Source organism: Melanostigma gelatinosum (assembly GCF_949748355.1).
Source record: "Melanostigma gelatinosum genome assembly, chromosome: 13".
Lineage (NCBI taxonomy): Eukaryota > Metazoa > Chordata > Actinopteri > Perciformes > Zoarcidae > Melanostigma > Melanostigma gelatinosum.
Window position 1 is genome coordinate 23,434,241 of NC_136646.1, and position 21,100 is coordinate 23,455,340.

The 21,100-nt window shown below is 41.3% G+C and overlaps 2 protein-coding genes across 3 annotated transcripts; one reads left to right on the top strand and one right to left on the bottom strand.

The window, feature by feature from the left end:
• Window positions 1–590: 590 nt before the first annotated feature.
• On the top strand, window positions 591–15,260 carry LOC306786534 (branched-chain-amino-acid aminotransferase, cytosolic-like). 2 transcript variants are annotated; one of them, XM_079281327.1, is made up of 18 exons: window positions 591–732; window positions 822–857; window positions 1,376–1,473; window positions 1,751–1,817; window positions 1,920–2,011; window positions 2,751–2,855; window positions 2,953–3,020; window positions 3,447–3,543; window positions 6,669–6,740; window positions 7,185–7,385; window positions 7,819–7,929; window positions 9,282–9,401; window positions 9,514–9,677; window positions 12,291–12,433; window positions 12,557–12,642; window positions 13,223–13,363; window positions 13,737–13,811; window positions 14,073–15,260. In XM_079281327.1, the coding sequence occupies exons 1-18, from the start codon at window positions 651–653 to the stop codon at window positions 14,112–14,114; spliced, it is 1,800 nt and encodes a 599-aa protein (XP_079137453.1). In that variant the 5' UTR covers window positions 591–650; the 3' UTR covers window positions 14,115–15,260. The 2 variants fall into 2 exon arrangements, with proteins under 2 accessions (XP_079137453.1, XP_079137452.1); XM_079281326.1 differs by lacking the exons at window positions 591–732; window positions 822–857; window positions 1,376–1,473; ... (3 more) ...; window positions 2,953–3,020; window positions 3,447–3,543 and adding an exon at window positions 4,811–4,886.
• Window positions 15,261–15,746: 486 nt separating this feature from the next.
• Window positions 15,747–20,756, bottom strand: ifi35 (interferon-induced protein 35). The gene is made up of 10 exons (XM_079281367.1): window positions 20,676–20,756; window positions 20,328–20,354; window positions 19,632–19,712; window positions 19,003–19,161; window positions 17,596–17,712; window positions 17,382–17,520; window positions 17,036–17,145; window positions 16,774–16,957; window positions 16,407–16,513; window positions 15,747–16,306 (listed from the first exon to the last, which is right to left on the bottom strand). Exons 2-10 carry the CDS (start codon window positions 20,340–20,342, stop codon window positions 16,103–16,105), a joined length of 1,116 nt encoding a protein of 371 aa, XP_079137493.1. The 5' UTR covers window positions 20,343–20,354; window positions 20,676–20,756; the 3' UTR covers window positions 15,747–16,102.
• Between the last annotated feature and the right edge of the window lie 344 nt (window positions 20,757–21,100).

Below are 21,100 nucleotides of genomic sequence, written 5' to 3' on the forward strand. Positions count from 1 at the left end.
AATTATTATTTCTTTAGCCGTGCAAGAAAAACGACTCTAGTTCAGTTGTTTGAGGGGTTGTTAGATTCACCTCTTTGGTCTGGACAGAAATATCTCAACAACTGTAAAATGGATTGCCATTAAAATTTGAACATATATTTGTGGTCCCAAGAGGATGAATCCTACTGACTTTGGTAATCGCCTGATGTTTCCTTTAGCAACACCTGGTCAATGTGTTCACGTAGTCTGACTTTTCATCTACACTGTCATCTTGGTTAAAATAAAAAATGTTCCTGCAGCCTACTTCGATTTCAAAACATGAAACATATTCCCATCTACCTCAGCTGTACTTTGTGTTGTGTTTGTGTTAAGCTGGTGATCATTTTCCCACTTTATTGACAGTTTTTGAGAGAACTTTGTGATTTCCAATACTACCAACAGCACCTGAAGGCAGCAAAGCAGATCCCATGATTTGAAGAACTGAAGAGTAATAGAAACATACTGCTGTGAAGCCTACACATAAAAACAAAAACAAAAAATACTGCTGTGAAGCCTACACATGAAATATTTAGGGTGGAAAATACTTCCTGGTCTTGGTCGCGTGCTGTCAACAGGCAGCGCAGCTGTGAGGGGCGTTCACCGGCCGACATTTATTATCAGAAGCAGCCGACATGTCGCTCCGATACAACAACAAAGTTGTCATTGTGACCGGAGGGTCGAAAGGGATTGGAAGAGGGATTGTCAAAGTGTTTGGTAATTATTGTTATTTATAGTGTGGATTTGTGTGTGATCACTGCAACAAGTGTCAACCTGAACATTTCGATTTTTCTTTTTTCTTTTAGTGGAGAATGGAGCCAAAGTGGTGTTTTGTGCAATAGGTCAGTAAACTGAACATTTAGGTTTTTCCCGATCAAATTCTAAGTCAATATCGAGTGCAACTATTATAATAAGTGGTGGAAGAAGAAGATCTTTATGTAAAAGAGGAAATACCAAAGTCTGAAAATACTCCATTGGGTTTCCTAAAAGTCCTGCATTATATACATACATATACATTATATACAAATAGTACAAAAGTAAACGTATTTATTATGCAGAAGCACTGTTTCATTCCAGAGTGTTATTATGAATAATGCATTCATAATACATTGTATTATTGGATATTTCTGCTTAATATTATCATTTGTCAATGTAGCAAATGTTAGAAGAACTGTATGTACTCATGGTTCATTTAATAGTAAAGCACTGTCTGCGTCTTGTTGTTTTTTACATTAATTAGTAATTGTAGGTGTGTAGAAGTAGAAGTACATAGTAAAAGTACAACAACTTCAAAATTGTACTTAAGTACAGGAGTTGTACTGAAAGACATTGAAAGCTAAAACATAAATCTGTGTCACAGGTGAAGGAGGTGAGGCTCTGGAGGCGGAGTTAAACAAAGCAGGACCAGGCTCTTGCAAATTCCTCACATGTGATGTCTCCAAAGAGGACAACATCAAGGTAATGTGCAACTTTAGTGTTATTGTTCACAGTTATGAACACGATCACATGGCTCGTGGCTGACAGTGTGTCCTGCTAGTCAGCTGACTTCACCTCAAGGCTCAAACCTATTTTTTTGTCCTCATCCGTCACCATGAACAGCTTGTAAAACTTCCCATCTGGCAGTTCTGTGTTTGCTTGGGCTCCTGTTTGCTCTGCCGTGTGAAGCCTCTTCTCTGTGGTTTGTCAGCAACTGGTTTCTTGTTCAAATGCAACTGGTGTGACCGTCTCTCCACAGAGATTGATGGCAGTCACAGTGGAGCATTATGGACACATCGACTGCCTGGTCAACAACGCCGGGTGGCGTGAGTCTCACTCTTCCTGCTCTCCTCCAGCAGATGTGATGATGACGCTGTGAAGATGCTTTCGTGCTTAATTGATCTATTTTTGTGTTTGTTTGTCTGCAGACCCACCTCACAAACCCACTGATGACACCACGGCAGAGGAGTTCAGGGATCTGCTGAATCTGAACCTCATCAACTACTTCTTGGCTTCTAAAGTAACGTCTCCAACTTGTGCAAAACTTTCTTAAAATGACTTAAAAAGATAATTTATGCTGACTTATAGGGAAGCAAAGCAGGGCTGTAAGGATTTAACTCTTAAAAGAAACTGAATTAGGACATTTGATCACAACCGAATACTTTAATATTTTTGTTATTTTTAATGGTAATAATAAAAAAGATGACACAAGAGACGACAGCAAGCGAAGGAGGGAGTGTATTTAAAATATTTAAACATTTATCTTAATGTATGTGATCTGAAGTTAGTAAGTATTTAGTTTTTATTGTTTTTATTTATTTATTTTAGGGTTTACAAATTCAGATTGTATGAGTCAAATGTTGGAAAAATTGCTCAGATTCAATTGGTCCTATTTAGATCTAAAACTGTAAATCGACTCAAAACCACAGCTGATTTTAATTGGATTTTCTAAAATTCAGCAACCAAAATTCAACAGAAAAATGTAAAACATGAACAAATGAAGTGAGGGATGGAAATTCAAACCTCATAGATTCAGATAAATCAGATCTTCAGTCAAATATCTCAGCGGTTTGAATTCAATGCCAACATCAAGTATTCAGTAGTGACTGAATTTCATGTTCAACTCATCAGTTCCAAATAAAAACATTAATTATCATGACCTTTCCTTGCTTCCTGTGACCTCCCTCACACACCCAGAGACACACATGTATGCATGTAGGATCTTTGAAGTGATTTAATGGGTCTCACTCTCTCTTCAGTATGCTCTGCCATACCTACGACAGCGTCATGGAAACATCATCAATATATCCAGTCTGGTGGCGACCATCGGTCAAAGATATGCTGCACCATATGTCGCCACCAAGGTGAGTGAGATCATCCTCACGCAACACTTGTCAATGTTCCTTAAATATCAGTTCAAGAGACAGAAATCATTTGGCATGCGCTCTTTTTCTCCACAAGGGGGCGATCACCTCCATGACAAAGGCGATGGCCGTGGATGAGAGCGTCTACAATGTGAGAGTGAACAGGTGAGACAAGCTGCAGAGTGTCTCAGATGAACTATGATCTGCTGAAACAAGAGTACACATGGTTTGAATGTTTAAGGAGAAATGATGCTACAATGGATGGGGAGGCACCAGCGTGGTCCCTGTTTCTGGACCCTGTCAGCTACTGCATTTACAAACAGGAAATGCAACGTTGCCCATTTAGAATGTTTATGATGTCAATTTTTAAAAGGTCGACAGAGTGCTGCAGGGTTTGCAGGTTAACTGATTACTTTTCTTCCCACTGACTGATTCATCAACCATTTCAAGATGTTAATGATATAAATCATCCACTACTTCATTCATATAATAGTCTCTTATAAGGGAAGTCTCTGCAGCAAAATATTTAACTGACTATAAATCTGACAGCAGCCACTCTCACCTGATGCTACTGTCTGCCGTGTGTTGCAGCATCTCTCCAGGTAACGTGCTGACGCCTCTGTGGAAGACACTAGCAGGACAGACACCAGATGCTGCAGCGACCATTAAAATGGCAGAAACCCATCAGGCAAGTTCTCACAGTGGAACCAAGGGTTCCTACTCTGAGCTAAAGAGGTCTGGAAGGGATCTTTATGAGGTCGTGGGAGGTTTGGGAATAGGACAACAAGACTTTGATCCTGGAAAGTGTAAGAAAATATCTGGGAGCTCTTGTTAAACTGAAATCCTGTCTTCTGGTCCATTAAGAATTGTTTTTCAGCAGCATTTAACAGAGTAATGTGAGTAAGAAAAATGCAGCACAATAATATTAAAGAGAGGTTCCCCTCAGTTCTGTTCAGCTGCAGAGAAACGAGGAGAATTGACACGTTGGCTTCTCAAACAGCTGCTGGGTCGCATGGGGACCACGGCTGAGTGCGGACTGGCTGCCTTGTATCTGGCTGCTGACGCTACCTTCTGCACCGGGATCGACCTGGTGGTCAGCGGAGGAGCTGAACTCGACTACGGCGTCAAGAGTCAGATCTCTTCCTGACTGTCCTCACTGAATACACAGTGAGGTCAACAAGTCACGGTCTCCTATCTCTATCGCACATGGACTCTATCGGCCTATTAATTGTGCAATATATAAATAAACTTGACTTGTCTTGGTCTCCACGTGGGCGTGGAACAGCTTGTTTAACTGGTTAAATGCAGATTATACATTCACTGATGTTCTAATCTACTGTCACAAAGGCTTGATTCAGGTGTCTGAGAGAACTATGTCTGAATGGTCTGTCATGCTTTGAGCTTGTAGTAAGTGCTCTTTAGAAATAGATATTAACTGAAAGAGACAAACACAATAAAAAGTATAAGATAAAAAAGTAACTTGTCGTTCATGCAAATAGTCTTGCTGAGGTGAGATATCTTAAACGTGTAACCAGACATGCACCCCTCCTCCCCCAACCGACCAATCAGCGTCAACCTGTGTGTCCTCAAACAAACCTGTTTTATAAGCCTGCTGCTCTCCGCCAATCAGATGCTACGCTTTGTCACGCCCTCGATGACGTAATTGAATGAAACCGGTTATTACAAATAATAAAAATAATTTATTTGTTTGGCTTTATTTTTTCTTCTTTTACTGACGTCTTGGTGAACAGTAAGCGGGATGTTTAATGATCAACCCAGAAAAAAAAAGAAAAAAATCACACGCAGTCACAAACCGTTTAAAAGAGTTTCTGAAGCAGCTCAGTGACAAGTTAAAATAATGAATGTACCGACGAGTAGTTTATTTGTGGGAGGTTTCTGGATTCATCCGAGCCCAACAGCCAACAAGCGTCTCGTATTTCAAAGCGGAACTGAAGTTGACTTTGAACTGTTGTCTCTGTTTCCACACGAACACATCATCCTTACGTAGCGGAGATGGCAGCCCTCCGAACGGTGAGTTCACTGACCGACTTCTCCGTGCTGTTTATGACCTGTTTACATTGACTGTCTGGGTAAATGGTTCACCTAAATGAGCGATAAGGACGCAGATAATGATCCATAAAGCGAACAAATCCGTCGCCTTCGTTTGCTTTGCACTCACCGGCGCGTGTGTCCCGCCGGCACCGGCGGTGGTCAAAACGTTGCTGCAGAGAAAAAGGTCATCAAACCGAACTGCGTGCGAAAAAGTGGACATTTTAAACCGTTTTGTTTACCGGCAAAACACAACGCCTCGTTAAACAAAACGCAACGCTTTCTGTTAATCTGTATGGTGCGAAGACGAATTCGTCTGACGTCAACGGAGCAAATTTGACTTTAATTCATAAAAATATGACACAAGTTACCAAACGTTACATAGTTTATCAACTTCCTTCTGTGGGTTTGGTGGACAGTAAGATACAGAGTCACTTATCTGTTTGTAAACTACGTCATCAGTAAACTTTCATTGAATTGACAGAATTATAAACAGATTTTGGTTTAAGGCTGCTTTCATCTGTTCAGGTGCATAACTAACGTGTGTGTATGTTATTGTCTCGTGGTTTTACGGTGCAATCCGCATTTTTTAATTGAGTTACTTGCGTTGCTGTTGTCTCCTAGTGTAATGTTTATACCAGGCACACGTGCTAACTAACCTTTTCTATTTTTGTTGAATTGAAAACCGCGGGTCCAAATTCTAAACTACAAATCGCATGCATCAAATTTACGTGCATGTCACAAACATCACAGCAATATATATTTATATATAAATAACAGGACTTGCATCATCTACTGAACGAAGTGCGCACACATGGGCTCATGATGTGAGCATTTCTAAAGTATCAATTATGTGTTGACAATTCAGCCAAATATACTTTATTGTTATTATTTTCATTTTAACTGCATTACCTACCATGACAGGAACTACTGCCGTCACACATTCAGGCAGAGTACCACAGATTACAATCCCAGTAAAACTAGAACTGGCATGAACTTGCTTTTCTTGCTGTAGCTGCACTGTTTAGCCATTATTATTATTATTAGTTATTGTTATTATTGTTGTTGTTGTTGTTGTTTGTGGCTTCTTTTCTTTCTTTTTTTTTGGTCTTAAGAACAGATATTATTTTTCATCCCACCTTTTGTGACCCACACAGGATCCGTGCAAATACTTTCTCACCTTGCATTCCTCATTTTGTAGCCTGCATTTGTGCCTGATTCTAATTACGGCAGTTCACACCGGCTGTTTCCTATACACACACACACACACACACGTGACTAGCTGCATGTTGAGTCACACACACACACACAATGTCATGACAAGGTGTCCCTTTGTATTCCCCAAGGCCGGCTGAATAGCTGTCACCTGGGAAGACGATATATCTTCTTGTAAAAAGTTGACTGGCAAAATCTTTAAACGTATGATCACCAGTGTGTATATATATATATATATATATATATATATATATATATATATATATATATATATATATATATATATATATATATATATATATATATATATACACACATCTCTTTTCTCTTGCTGTGATAACTACACCGGGTATTGTTACTGGAATCCACTCTTTTTGTTTCTCCGTACACTGAAGAGGATGCTGTGAATCAACACACGTCAACACACGTCCGCCATTCACTTTCTAATGAAGCTAAATATTCTACATCTAATGGGTGGTTGGTTTAATTGTCTTAGATAAAAGATGTGTATATATAAAGTTAAAGTGTTTTGTCGTGTTTGATTCGCAGGCACTCCATGGACGACTTGTTCAGGCTCTCCCCTTGTCCTTTGGCTCACTGCGGTTCGCCAGTTCCTTTAAGGTAAAGAGGAAACCGTGAACCTTCGCTCCCACCGGGTGAGGCCTCCGGCTTGAGTTACACTCTGGCGTGCCTTCTACGTGTCTGAGCACAAAGTGTTACAGCTCGTTCCAGGAAGTAGGAAGCAACATTTCTCAAAAGACGGATTTGTCTTTCTTAAACTTGCCTAGAATTAAAAAAAATGTCTTTTCCCCTTTCTGTCTTTTCCTTACTGTCTACCTGTTGTCGTCATTTAATTCAGTCTAATTGAATTAATTGTGTCTAATTGACCAGATAAGTCTGCTGACTCTGTATAACGCTCAACTAATTGTCCCATTAAAGCATGCTCTGTCAATAACCTCGATTTAAAAAAACAATCGCTGTCGTCGCTCGCTCTGCTCTTGTCCCGTCTTCTTCCTCTTTTTTTTCTCCGCCCGTCTCCGGCTCGCTTGTCCGTCTCCACCTCAGGCATCGGACCTCGTCATCGAACGCAACGCAGTATGCAAGCCGAAGCCCGACCCCTCCGCCTTGGTGTTCGGCAAACAGTTCACCGACCACATGTTGACCATCAACTGGTCGGTGAAGGGCGGCTGGGAGGCGCCTCGGATCAAACCTTTCCAGAACCTGTCGCTGCACCCGGCCAGCTCTGCCCTGCACTACTCCATAGAGGTGAGTAGAGCGCTCGTGTTGTTCATCACGGTTTCATTGAGTCTTTTTATCCAAACACTGCGTATGGCTGATACTTCATTCAGATGTATTGTTTCTGTAATCTGCTTTGTCGTCTCTTTATAATTATAGACTCATCAAGGTTAGAAAGGTCTCTCAAGCAGCAGCTAGACCACCGAGAGATTACTTTGTGCTATCAACTTTTTCAATTGAATTTTGGGTTTGTAACTACCCACACTTAGAATTCACTACAATCATTCAGTAGCAGGGGAACATGGAGGGACGTTGACCTTAAAAACAAATTTATTAAATGACAAAAAATGTCAAATGGATAAAATAGGCAAAGAGACTTTCTGTGCAGGTTGTTGAGGAGCAATCCGCATGATATCGGGTGAATATTAACAGTCTGATGTGTTTCTGTCTGTCTTCTCTCCAGCTGTTTGAAGGCATGAAGGCATTCCGTGGAGCGGACAACCACATCCGCCTGTTCAGACCCATGCTGAACATGGAGAGGATGCATCGGAGCACTGAAAGAAGCAGCCTTCCTGTGAGTTCATGAACCTTCAGAAACCCTCTGTGAAGCTTCATCCCGGTGTCAGTCACATGCTTGAAATCACACATTTCTTTAAACTCGTTTAACACCTAGAACCAGGTAGAATTATTCGGTCTTCTTTTTGTTCCACACGCATCGTAACTCAGTAAATGATTAATAACCACATTTCAGAGAAGGTCATGAACGGGTTATATTTTGACAGATGTATGTGCATTTTAACAGGTTTTTCTAGTTCTTAAGCTTAAGCTTCTTAAGCTGTTACTCAAACTGTAATCTGGATATTGCATTTCCTCTCTGGTACCTGAAGCAACGAGAGGCGTAAATATAGACGTGCCGGTTGGTAAACTGAACTTAAAGAACAGAGAAAGCCACGCTGGCAAAAACCGCTTTGCTCGTTCAAAGTCCAAAGTCACCATCGAACATCAAAATGTGTTAAAAAAGTTCTTTACCACAGAACAAGAATTGGTTTCCAATTTCTCAAAATAGTTGTGGACCACGACAGCGCTGACTGTTGTGTGACGTGTAAAACTGGACTTCTCCTTCTGTCGCCTGCTGCCACATTCCCAACTGCTCTGAATGCGCCTTAAGTCCTGTGCAGGCGGACACCCTGGAGCTGGTGACCCGCTCTGTTACGTGGCTGCGTGGCAGCAGGCCCAGTTTAGGCTGAATGCTGTAGAACAACAACTCCCTGATACAAGAGTTCATACTGCATCAGGAGTTCAGGACACAATGGAAACTGAGTGACATGATGGACCTCTGCCACATGGTCGGGATTCCAGTCTGTGCTTTGTGCTACAAGGAAGGAAAAAGTATTTTTATGTTTCACAATGAATGAATGATGTATTGTGAACACGTGTAATGGAAAGCTACTAAACTCTTCACCTCTGTTTTTTGCTTATACTCTATGCCTGCACTTCCCTATGCTTTCGTTACGCCCTGTGGATAAAATAATAATACTCATATATATATATATATATATATATATATATATATATATATATATATATATATATATATATATATATATCCGTACACTGACGAGGATGCTGTGAATCAACCACGTCAACACACTTCACTTTCTAATGAAGCTAAAAACTACAAACTAAATATTCTACATCTAATGGGTGGTTGGTTTAATTGTCTTAGATAAAAGGTATGCACGGATATTACAGATATGTTTCATATTTAGAGGGAGGGTATTTGTTTAATAAAGGCACAACACTCCAACATTTACGAACATTCATTAAAAAATCACTAGAATTGTGGTGAAACGTGATATAATTCTATTGATCTCACTGTTCAGTGGTGATTTGACCGTTGATGTCCTCGTCTTGTTTTCTTTGCAGCTGTATGATAAAGGTGAACTGCTCGAGTGCATCAAGAAGCTGGTGGAGCTCGAGCAGGAGTGGGTCCCCTTCTCCCAGAACGCCAGCCTCTACATCAGGCCCACCTTCATAGGAACTGAGGTGAGCTTTAACCCCTGGATATCTGAGGGTCCCGCCTCAGCTGAAGTGATGTGATGAGCTGGTGGTCCGCTTACAGTCCTGATAACCTCATCCTCTCCTCTTCCTCCTCCAGCCGTCGCTCGGCGTGTCTCCTCCAGGAGAAGCGATGCTCTTCGTCATCGTCAGCCCAGTGGGACCGTACTTCGCCACGGGGTCCTTCAGCCCCGTGTCCCTGCTGGCGGACCCTTCATTCGTCAGGGCCTGGAAAGGAGGCGTCGGGGCCTATAAGATGGGAGGGTGAGTTGTGCGTCTCTTCAAAATGCTGATCATGATTTATTTCTTTTTTATCAATATTGAGATCACGATAATGTATCACGATTATTCATTGATTTTAAGATTTTTTTATTGCACATTTGTGCTGATTAACGCAACTTTGCATCAAAATAAGACTTGAAATAAGTGTTTTCTTCATGAAAACGAGTAATACGTCACCTTCTGTTCTTCTGCTCTGGACTATTCTTTTACTGGAATGTTTTTTACGAGCTGCAGGGTGTCTGTGTAGCGGCGTGATGGTTCCCTATGATCAAAGCCAAAACATGTTGATTGCCCCCAGGTAGTTGGCTGTTTGTCGAGGAAGCGGTTGATTTGATATGCAGATGAGTTGTCTGTGAGTGAAGCACACATTTTAAACGTCAATATCGCAGATGAACATCTTCATTTATTCGTAGGAAGCTGAAACTGTGCTCGTGATTAATGTGCAGCCCTAGTATCTTGGTAAGTTACCCTGTAGATACATGTTATGATTATTAAAAGCACGCCACCCATAGACCCGCTGAGCCACATCGTAAAGTCTGGTTGTCCAGAGTCACAATCAGCTCTTTGTTTTCAGCCTGACTCATCTGTAGTAGCAACAGAAGGCGTTGGGTCGACGCCCCTAAACTCCCTCAGATGATGACTGAGTATAGCTCGTCAAACGGGTGGATCGATGCAACATTGAGGTTCATATGCTGGAGATGCTCCTGCTGTGACAAGTCTAAATGTTTGCTCCGACAAACACAATAATACTGGAAGTTTTTTAATTGAGTGTAAGCGGTAATGTTGGTTTACACAAACTATTTCCATCCAATGGTAGCTGAGACCGGTAACGTTGTGATGGAGTGAGACGGTGTGAGTATCTGTATGGGACTCGTACGGTAGCTCACTTTAGGTCATGGTGAATATTCCAACATAAGAGAACTGAAGACTGTGACTCTCTGAAATCATTCGTCACTTCAGAGGGAATTAGTCTGTCTGAATGAGGGGTTGTTCATCGTCAGCTGGTTGCCTGTGATTCAGTTACAAAACTGCAATTTGAATTGAAGAAGAATAAGAAAACAGTGTTTTGCACAATCAAAGCGTCATAACGAGTACATCGGTTCTATTCTAATGTGCTTCATAACCCTGGCACGGCTGGGTGAAGTCTCTAACGTGCTCCACACCTCCGCTGTGTTCTGTATTCAGCAGTGAATCAGTGCTCACGAGGTGAAGAGAAGCCTGCCACAGAGCCGGCTGGTGTTGTGGTCAGATCTGTGCCGAGAAACAAGAAATGGAGAAACAATGGAGCTTCTTCAAGACGGACTTGCTGTCTTGAAGAAGCAGGAAAAGTTCCGGCGTTAAATGTCATCACGGATGTCTCTGACAAAGAGTTTGGATCGACGGCATGGAGCAACATGGATCAGAAATAAAAGGAATGAGGATAAACGAGTGCAAAGAGACACTAAGATACAGTTTGAGCTTTACAGGCGGCAGACACAAACTATTCCACAGCCGGAGACTCTTGATCTCCGCTCATTCCACACAGCCGCTAATCACAGGCCTGCTTCCTCTCGAGTCTGCTCAGCTGAAGTGGGATTACGTAACGCAACTGACAAGCAGCAACTCGACTCACTAAACCTATGAAATCTGCTCTCACTTCAGCTATCGGGTCGGATTCATCAGCAGCAGTCGTGTGACAGCCGTCGCTCTGTATGCGATCATGTTCTCACGTTTATTCATTGTGTGTTCATTTTCAAACATTCGATCTATTTCAGGAGCTTTTTCATTTACTTCATGTTTCAAGCTGTTGTCAGCTGATAGACCCAGTAATAATCGACAATAATAATACATATATAGTATTAATAGTATATTTGTTTTATTTGATGAATATTTCATCAAGAGTCATAGTATAGTACGTCGTCATCATGTACATTTTTCATATTTTAGTGCAGCCTAAATGTTGTGAAAGAGTAAAAAACTGACTGATTTCCTCATCTAAGTGACTCATCACTTGAGTCTTAACGGTGAGGTTCAGTGTTCATTGTTCATTGAAGTCCTTGCAGTCAGAAGGATATCATGTTTCCAGACGTCATGGCAGTACCACCTGTTCATCAGAATGTTCAGTCAGAACACGATGAAATGTGCGGCTCTGTTTTTATTTGTACGAGGAGGTTTCAGTGCAGTCCAGGTTATTGTCTTCTTAACCTCTTGAGATCATAGTAATCGGCTGAAATGTTTCCACTCCGTTCTTCACAATGGAGACGTTTATCATTTGTCCTTATCGGCTCAAACACCTGTTGTCTGTTGGCTCGTTGTCATAAAGTAGCAAAAAAAAACCACTTCTGTCTCCATTTGCTTGAAACAGTAAAACATCTCAGGAGAATTTAGATATCTTCTTCTGAAGATAACTAAGATATTTTGGAAATTCCCTGTGTAAGAAAATGTCACGTTCAAGCAACCAACGTGCCGCTCGGTGTATCGCAGCCTTTGAGATTCAGGAAGTACGTACAGTATACTCTAGTAATTGTACATCTAGTAATCAAAGCAAACACCGAGATGACTTCTGGAAGTGGGCGTGTCTTCATGCCGGTCTGGCTTTGTTTGAACTCTCTCCAGTAACTACGGCGCCACGATAGCGGTGCAGAGCGAGGCCGTGAAGCGAGGCTGTCAGCAGGTGCTGTGGCTGTATGGAGAGCAGGAGCAGATCACAGAGGTCGGCACCATGAACCTCTTCATCTACTGGACCAATGAGAAAGGAGGTCGGTCTCTTGTCCGTCTCTGTCATGCTCCCGAGGGGTTTTTGTGTTGACATACTGCACTCGATTAGTAGATTCAAATACATTGTGGTTTTAATAAAGATAAAACTGTTTGTGTGCCCGCAGAGAAAGAGCTGTTTACGCCTCCTCTGGATGGCATCATTCTCCCAGGAGTCACCAGGCAGTCTCTGCTGGACTTGGCCAGAACCTGGGTAAGACCGCCAGAGAGGAGACCAAACAGACCGTCACACAGACCTCAACGGCACATCGTGTTTCATGTCACATTTAAATAAATTACATTTCTAAATTACATTTCTCTGCTCCTCAAATTCGTACGCGCAAAGTTTTTCTCACATTGAAGTGCTTTTAGAACAACAACTCAGAAGCCAGGGAGCTCTTTGGAGCTCTTTGGAGCTCTTTGGTGTTGGCTGCACCTGGTGTCTCCAAATCCTTATAGATGGTACTCAAGGCAATAAAAAAAGTTTTTATTCTTATTTAATAAACTGTGCAATCAGTTATTTCCACTTGGGACATCCACAGGTTTAAAGATCAATCTGAGGGCTCACAACATGATCAAGTCAAAGAACAAAAAATACAAAATTTGTCAATTTGAGTCTCAGATTTTTGGTCATAACTCGTGAATTATTTAATCTTTTTATACATCAAAGATAAATGAAATGCTCACAGCTCTCTGAACCAATTCAACCAGTGATGCAAACGGTCATACGGTGTAAAAGCTCTGCAGCAGATCCTTAAACCTGCTGTTCACTGCTTCCTGCGTGTCTCTGTTAGGGTGAGTTTAAGGTGACGGAGCGCACGATGGGCATGCAGGAGCTGCTGGGGGCTCTGGATGCCGGGAAGGTCCTGGAGGTGTTTGGAGCTGGGACGGCCTGCGTCGTGTGTCCCGTCGGCAGCCTCTTCTACGGAGGAAAGGTAGGTTCACCCTCTGTCGTGTCCTTCTCATGTCCTCTTTGCAGATTTGATATTTTTCTACATCAACTGTTGTAATAAAATCCCATTCTGTTCTCCCGATGTGCTCGTTCTAACCTCTAACCCGGTTACTGTAAACCTCGTATACACGGTTAAAAGCTGTTTATTTGTCATTTTACATCAGGGTTGCACAACGAAATTCAGATTGTAGTCCCATTTTGCTACATAGTGTGTGTGTCTATCTATCTATCTGTCTCAGTAATCAACATAATGACATTTAACAGTTGAGTTTACTGTAATCTGATTAAGTGTGTAAACGCACTGATTGTGAGCAACGGGATGGTCTAAAGGACGAACATGTCTCTTCCCCTCTCAGACTTATCAGATCCCCACCATGCAGAACGGGCCGGACCTGGCAATGCGGTTCCTCAAAGAGCTGGCTGATATTCAGGTCAGAGCACTTCACACAGAATGCGACAGATCCTTGAAGGTGAACCTGCAGGTTGGCGCCTCCTGGTGGCAGCGAAATGGAACCGTTAGAAAAACATCCAGAAATAACGAACTAACTCGTAATTTAACTTGATAGGGCAGATACATCTTTCTCTTTCAAATTCTGAAAGAGTAGTCTAAACTTTTTACATCCACAAAAGCAATAAATAACACGTATCTTGCACGTTCATTTTTTGCTCTTGTTCCCTTTTTCTTCACCCAGTACGGACGCAAAGCAAGCGAATGGGCACCGCTGGTCGTTTAACGGCTGTGTTGGACATGCCAGTTGTATCATGATTCCAGTTTGGAGACCAGCAGCCCCCCTCCCCTCCCTCCACCCACTCTGAATCCACTCATGAACTCCTGCTCACCCACCAACCGAGGAGACGGAAGCTTCTCTCCCCGTCTTCTCGGACAACTTTCCCCCGTTTCTTTTCTGCGTGGACTCTCATAGGACTACGGTTGGTGGTTTGAATGCAACAGCTGGCTTTGGGAAGCAATAATGACAACGATATGCAATGTTTTCACCTGGCACTTAACTCTGACACATCCAAATCTCTAAACTATTTGGGTCAATTTTGCAAAAAGAATACACTCCATTCATGTGTTTGTCCTCATAACTCTGATTATCGCCTTGTGAGGACAGTGCGTATAGTTAATAGCACAAACATCATTAACAATATAAAATGCACAAACTGACATTTTAATCATCTGTAATATTTGGAAATTTAAAGTCTCTATATAATCCGTGTTTAGGACGGTTAACCTCTTGGCAGCTCGCAATCTGTCCGTGCTGTTTCTCAAGTGTATCAAAAACTGATATAAACAATAACCTCTGTTTTCTCTAAAACCTTTAACTGTTACGTGTGAGGAGTATTTGCAACATAAGATGATGTTGTGTTGCTGTCGTGTACATAATGATCTGAGAGAGTATTGCTGTTACCGGGGCAACGTCACTTTGATGCCACCGTTTGCACTGACCTTGTTTCCGGTCGACTCCGGTTTGTTGGTTTTGAGATTACGAATGTCTGACGATCGGACGACGCGCTGTAGAAGGACTGTTACACTAATTTGTGTGTGCTTTTATTTCAGAGGTTTTTAAATGATATCTGTCCTCACCTTGATGTGGAATTAGAATTGTCTTCCGAGGTATTTGACTGTGTCACCGGTGTTTTACTGTGTTCTAGGCTTCATGTCCTTCCCTTACTTTGAATGTATTTGTATTTGTACACATACTACACTCCTGTCCCTCTCTTCTGTCTCAGTGCCTGACCTGGGCCTGTTCTCTGGACCTTCTGCTGCTGTTTGATTTGTGTGAGCACTAGGCGAGGTAGCAGGGTTCTCTGTAGTCGTTTTAAATGTTACTTTTACTCTGCTGTAATGTTTTTACAATAAAGCTGATCTGAGCTCAGTATCTTTTGGTAATTGAATTGTTTAACTATTGGGGCTCTTTATTGAGCTCAAGTCATTTATGGTGTAATATAACATGAAAAAAAGTCTGTCATAAATATCATTAAAAGTCACAATATGGCTTATGGTAAAGCGCTGAGAAATGAAAATTTTGTGCTGTAAAAATATGAATTATTTTCTAAATGAACGCTTATCACAAAGCGTTTAACTCTGAATGTTTCAGTTGAACGTAATAATTTTCACCGTAAATTAAGTCTTTTTTTATCAATATGAAGGCATTTTGGGGAATGCATAAATAGATTTTCTTGCTCGAGTTGTTAGCGGTTAGAAAGCTGCTTCAGCTTCAGCTAACTCACCACAACAAAGCAAATCAACTATTTCCTGTGAGGTTGATATTTTTTCACCAATCTGAAGAAAACAAGTTGGTCTTTGGTTTCATTATTTATCAACAGTTTAATTACACTCAAAGTGATGTGTTACAGCAGGCTATTTACATTTGAACGTAAAGCTGCAAAAAGTTGATCAATGAGATAATTACATCATAATCACTGTATTTGGCATTGATTTCTATTTGATTAACGAGACAAAAATCCCATTTAAATCCTTTATGTATGAATATAGTTTAAGTTTTAAAACTCAGAATTGATAAACAGTAGCGACAGGAGTTGAGAGATTTTGTTCTCGAAAAAATACATCTGGCAGTTTTACACAAATAATTTAGTTATTACTTTGTACTAAATTATTTAAACTCATCAGAAAGGTTATAAAACAGAGTACGAGATGATGCATGGATCCCGTCTTTACATCAGATGATCTGAACCTGAGCAGTGATAAGAGAACATCTCACTCCTCTGGCGCTGTGGCGACGCCCTCGAACAGGGCCGAGGTGTGCTGACCCAGCGGGTTGTAGAGGAAGTCTTCGATCTCTCCTCCGCCATTGCCGCTTTTCTGGAAGTGGATTTCCAGCATATCCTGCAGGACCTCCCGCTCCATGACGTTGGGTATTCCCGTCAGCAGTACCGTCCGAGGACAAACCGCCATCTTGGTCTGGAAGGAAAAAGGAAATACTATTCCAACTCCAGCATGTTCTTAAGAAAGTGACAGGAGAACATCGTGCAGAGCTTCTCCTCTCCCAACAAACGCTCACCTTTAAGTTTGTAATCTTTCCGTTGAGAAAAGGAGTCACCCTGACTCGGTGCTTCTTCTTTTGGAGCTCCACTTCATGGTGCTCTTGTTCTGTCAAACCTCTGGCAACTGATGGTAGAAAGAGTTTCATCAGCTGTGATTCAGACTAAAACAGACGCTCCATCCAGCCGCAGTGGAAGGAGTAGTTCTCCTTCAGTGGCATATCCTACAAATGATGCATTAAATACCAACAGTGTTTCAAAATACACGTGGATTCATATTTTACGATCAGCTGTAGTCTCCAACTGTTCTGAATATTACCGCCAAAGTGAATTCCCCACAAATAACATTCTCCATCACAAACACACAGAGAACAGAAGCTTGCTCACTGTCTTTCTCCACAAAGGTGATAACCACATGCTCAGAGTCAGGCAGCAGTTCACATTTGTCCACCTCGCCGCCGCCGTTTCTTTTCTTGGAGAAGTGGATCTCCAGCTTGGGCAGCAGCATGTCTGTATCCATCTTGGGCAGGTTGGAGATCAATATGTGCTGAGGACTCACCTCAGAGTCGATCTGCAGGACAGACAGACGGGCACTTAATACCGACACTGATCACACTGAAGGGGGCGGTGAGGAGGGTATCTGTTGTACCTCCACCAGCCTGGGCAGCATCAGCTGAACTGGCCGGGCCTCCACAGTGATCCTGCAGTCTGATCCCAGAGCCACCCGGTGCTTCTGAATGTCCAGGATGTTATCGGCCACTGATGGCAGGAGGAACACGGGAGAAACATCAGCTACTACCAGTCCAGCATGACAGAACATGGCGGTATTCCCCATTCAGAGAGATATGTTCCTCCCAGAAGCCCCACAGTCACGTGCATACACTGGTTTGTGGTCGTTTAAATGAATCGTTTTTGGTAAAATCTTACAAACAAACACACAGATTCTTCCTCCAACGAATGCAGATGAATGAAAAACAGCTTCCTGACAAACTCACCGACTTTCTCGTCAAATCGAATCAGTGCCGTGCCGCCCTCCATCGGGTAAACTACACGAGGCTTCATTTCAAATATGTCGGCTTTGCTTCCTGTCGAGCCCCTGAAGACCACCGGCCTCTCGGGTACAGCAGTGAACACCTGAAATCCAAAAGGGCCGGGTTGACACAGGGTCATGGGATAGACCGGCTGCAGGTTAAAGTGGGACAAACGTACGTCAGCCTGCTGTTGCAGATGGTCGTTTTTGGCCTCTTCCTTCTTCAGAGCTTCCTCAATTCTCAGGATCTCCTCCATCAACCCGCTCTCCTCCTGCTTCATCGAGATCACCCGAGACTGCAGGACAGAAACACTTCAGCTACAACTACGTAGAACGCAACCTCCAATCAATGCCACACATATTTTAAAGGAACGTTTGTTAAGCGAAGGCCTGTATTGTATTTTTATTGTACGTTTTCTGATGTTTATATTTGTATTCACTGCTTTTATATAATGCATTTCTTCTTTTCATTGTTAACCATGTTTTAACAGTTCTTAAAGCTGCTCTTTCATAAAATTGGATGAAAGTAATTGTTTTAAAGTATTAATACACTTTTCACTGGTAAACCTTTCAGGTACATTTGTTTTTGCTTATTTGTTCATTGTTTGTGATATTTTAATTGTTCTGGTTATTCGGCTCTTGAACAATAAACACTTGGCAGTTTATAGAGCGACATTTTAGGAAATTGCTAATTTGCTTTTTGACAGAGAGTAAGATAAGAAGATTGATGTCTCGCTCATCTCTGGGCTGCTTTTGTATTTTTCTCAGTTGGTTGAAACTTCCAGATGTGACTCACTTCTGGTTTCACCTTTATCAGCGTCACATGTTTTTAACTTTAACAGCTGACGGGAAACACCTGGGACGAGGCCAAACGTTCAACCCATTCTATTATATTCTATTATTGATTCTATTATATGTTTACGTCCCACAGTTACATCACCTGAACTGATTCAAGACACCTTAAAGCTACAGTCGGTGACTTTAATACAAATAACTTTTATTCATATTTGCTCAAACTGTCAGTGTACAGATAATCTGTGAGAAAACAAACAGGTTCCTCTGCCTGATTTTAATGCTCCTTATGGCATATGTAAGATTCCAAAACACCCAAAGAAAAATAAACCAATCAGAGCCGAGCAGTCTCTAATGCAGCTGTCAATCACGACTTGTGAAGCTTGTCACGAGCAAACTGTCAAACTAGGAAGCGAAGAAGAAAGTGTCAGTTTGAAAGCTAAACAGCAACTTCAATATGTTTGTGAGAACATTTGAGGTGAGAATCAGGCAATGCAGTAACTAAATACCGATTCATATTTCATCAGCTCTGCCTCGTTAGTGTGAGCAGTGATCGACAGCAGCTTTACAGACTCCTCGGCTCTGATTGGCTGCTTTTCTTTTGATAGAATAGTTCAAGTACCATCAGGAGCACCTGATTTATGATGTACTACTGTCAGGATACAGTGACAGTTTGAGCAAATATGACAAAAGGTTATGATTGTTTATCAAAGTTCCGACTGTAGCTTAGAAAATCCTCAAGTTAAAAATTCCTAAAACAACATTTATTCCTTTCAGAGGAACGTCCTCCATACCTTTTCATTGTCGATCTGCTCTTCGTATGAGCGCTGGTACTCTTTCAGATCCTGGATCAGTTTGTCGGAGCGCTGCTTGCAATTCTGAGTCATGTCTCGCTGGTCGTCTCTGCTGGCGGCCAGCTCCTGCTGCTCCTGGATCAGCTGTTCATGTCTTTTCTGTGGACACACAAGCTGCGTTCACTAACATCTCGTCTTTGTGGCGTTCTGTTTCTTGTCCGTTGTACAATAACTTTACAATTATTGGGCGTTGACTTTCAGCATGTTTCACAGAGTGGTACAGTGTCACTTCGACATCATTTAAATTTAATCACACAGATTATATTCATACTACGTCCTCAAATCCATATTACATTGTGTACATACATTACCATGTATATAATAATTTGGGATTTTTATGTCAAGAGTGCCTTTTGTTATGACAATAAACTTGTGTAAAATATGGCATTTAGATATTTTTTTATCCGTGTGAGTTACATCTCGTACACATAAAAATCAATACTTAATTTAAATGTCAGATATTTCTTTTTCTAAATCTGTACATTCTGTTTTCATATATAAGTGTAACTGTGTAAGTATAATCTGTTTAATATTGGAACACTAAACTACTCTGATGAGCTTCAGTGCACCTTGTAGTTGGTGATTGAAGCCTTGATTTGCTGCAAGCTGTCCTTGGACGGCTTCTGGTCGTCCATCACCAAAGAGAAGTCCTGAAACACAAAGAAATAAAACAGATATATAAATAAATATAAATGTTAATGATCCAACAAGACCCAGAGTGTATAATGCAGAGAAGTAGACATGTTAGTAATAATCTTACAAGTGAAAGTAGTATTATAGTACTGTGCTTAAGTACAGTTTGGATGTACTTGTACGTTACTTGAGTATTTTAATTTGATTCCATTTTACACTTTTTATGACCCAGCAGTATAAAAAGTAATTTAAATTGACTCCACCTTCATGAGCTGCAACAATAAAGTGATGGACACATTAATGCATCAATATGTGTTCAATAAAATATACTTTGTGAAATTGGGCCAATCGGCACAATGAGTACTTTCACTTTTAAGTATATTTTCAAGATAATCCTTTTGTACTTTCACTTGTAACAAAGTATTTCTACACTGTAGTACCTCGAACGCTTTTATCGTATTATTTCTGAGCAATAACTTCTTCCACCTCTGATTGCAACAATGTGATAAAACATAAAGTATATAACAGGAAGATTACAGATACATCTGGTAAATTATCTGGTGTAACATGTTTCTTTAACAACAAGGAAGAACAACAACATGAAGACTTGAAGAAACAAAATGACGTCTCACCTCATCTGAAGACATAGTGAAAGTAAACTGGAATAAATCAAAACATATTAGTTGTTGCATGCTGTCAGTCAAAGTCCGTGTAATAAATGTACTTAACACGTGCGTCAATAAGGAAAAAAAGACCGTCAAACTATAAACTAATAAAGATACATTTTAGGCCGTACTTCCAGATCAACAAACCGGCTCACACCTCTTAAGACAGTCTTTAAATACGTCAGAATAACTTTAGATACGTCACGACCAACGAGACTTGTAGAATTTGAAGACTTTCATGTTATCGTTGTTTTAATGTGTTGGACTAAACGTGGCTATGTTTTTAGTTATTCATTAAAAAGCTGTAGAACTCACCTCCAGTCGACGATCTGTGCTGTGAAGTCACTGTTCACGCTTTCGGTTTGTTTTCCCAGCCGCCCTGAACGTCTCTCGTTCCGCCATCAGGGGGCGCTGCAGCCCTGTGGTGCATTCAGGTGCTGTTGGTTACATTTTAACAAGCACATGAGAGGACGGGGAGTGGATTTTACTTTTGATTATCACAACTAATAATTACTTTATTATTGTAATATTTAATGACCAATATGTGCGAGCATCCTCAGTCAGCACGCTTTAATGTAATTATTGTTGTTACATATTCTGCCGCTGTAGTCGCGCATGCTCACACCACCCACAGAAACACTTGAGTGACAGATCACTGCGCAGCGTTAACTAGTCCCCATTATTTATTAGACTATTGGACAGAAAACATATCAGCTGTAGTGACAAGCTACATTCAAAGC

Coding starts and splice junctions, on each gene's coding strand:
- LOC306786534 (XM_079281327.1), top strand. CDS start 651: ATGTCGCTCCGATACAACAACAAAGTTGTCATTGTGACCGGAGGGTCG. Junction 733..821: donor AGGGATTGTCAAAGTGTTTG/GTAATTATTGTT, acceptor TTTTTCTTTTAG/TGGAGAATGGAGCCAAAGTG. Junction 3,021..3,446: donor TACAATGTGAGAGTGAACAG/GTGAGACAAGCT, acceptor CGTGTGTTGCAG/CATCTCTCCAGGTAACGTGC.
- ifi35 (XM_079281367.1), bottom strand. Junction 19,162..19,631: donor CTTCAATCACCAACTACAAG/GTGCACTGAAGC, acceptor GTGTGTCCACAG/AAAAGACATGAACAGCTGAT. Junction 16,958..17,035: donor TGCTGCCCAGGCTGGTGGAG/GTACAACAGATA, acceptor TCTGTCCTGCAG/ATCGACTCTGAGGTGAGTCC.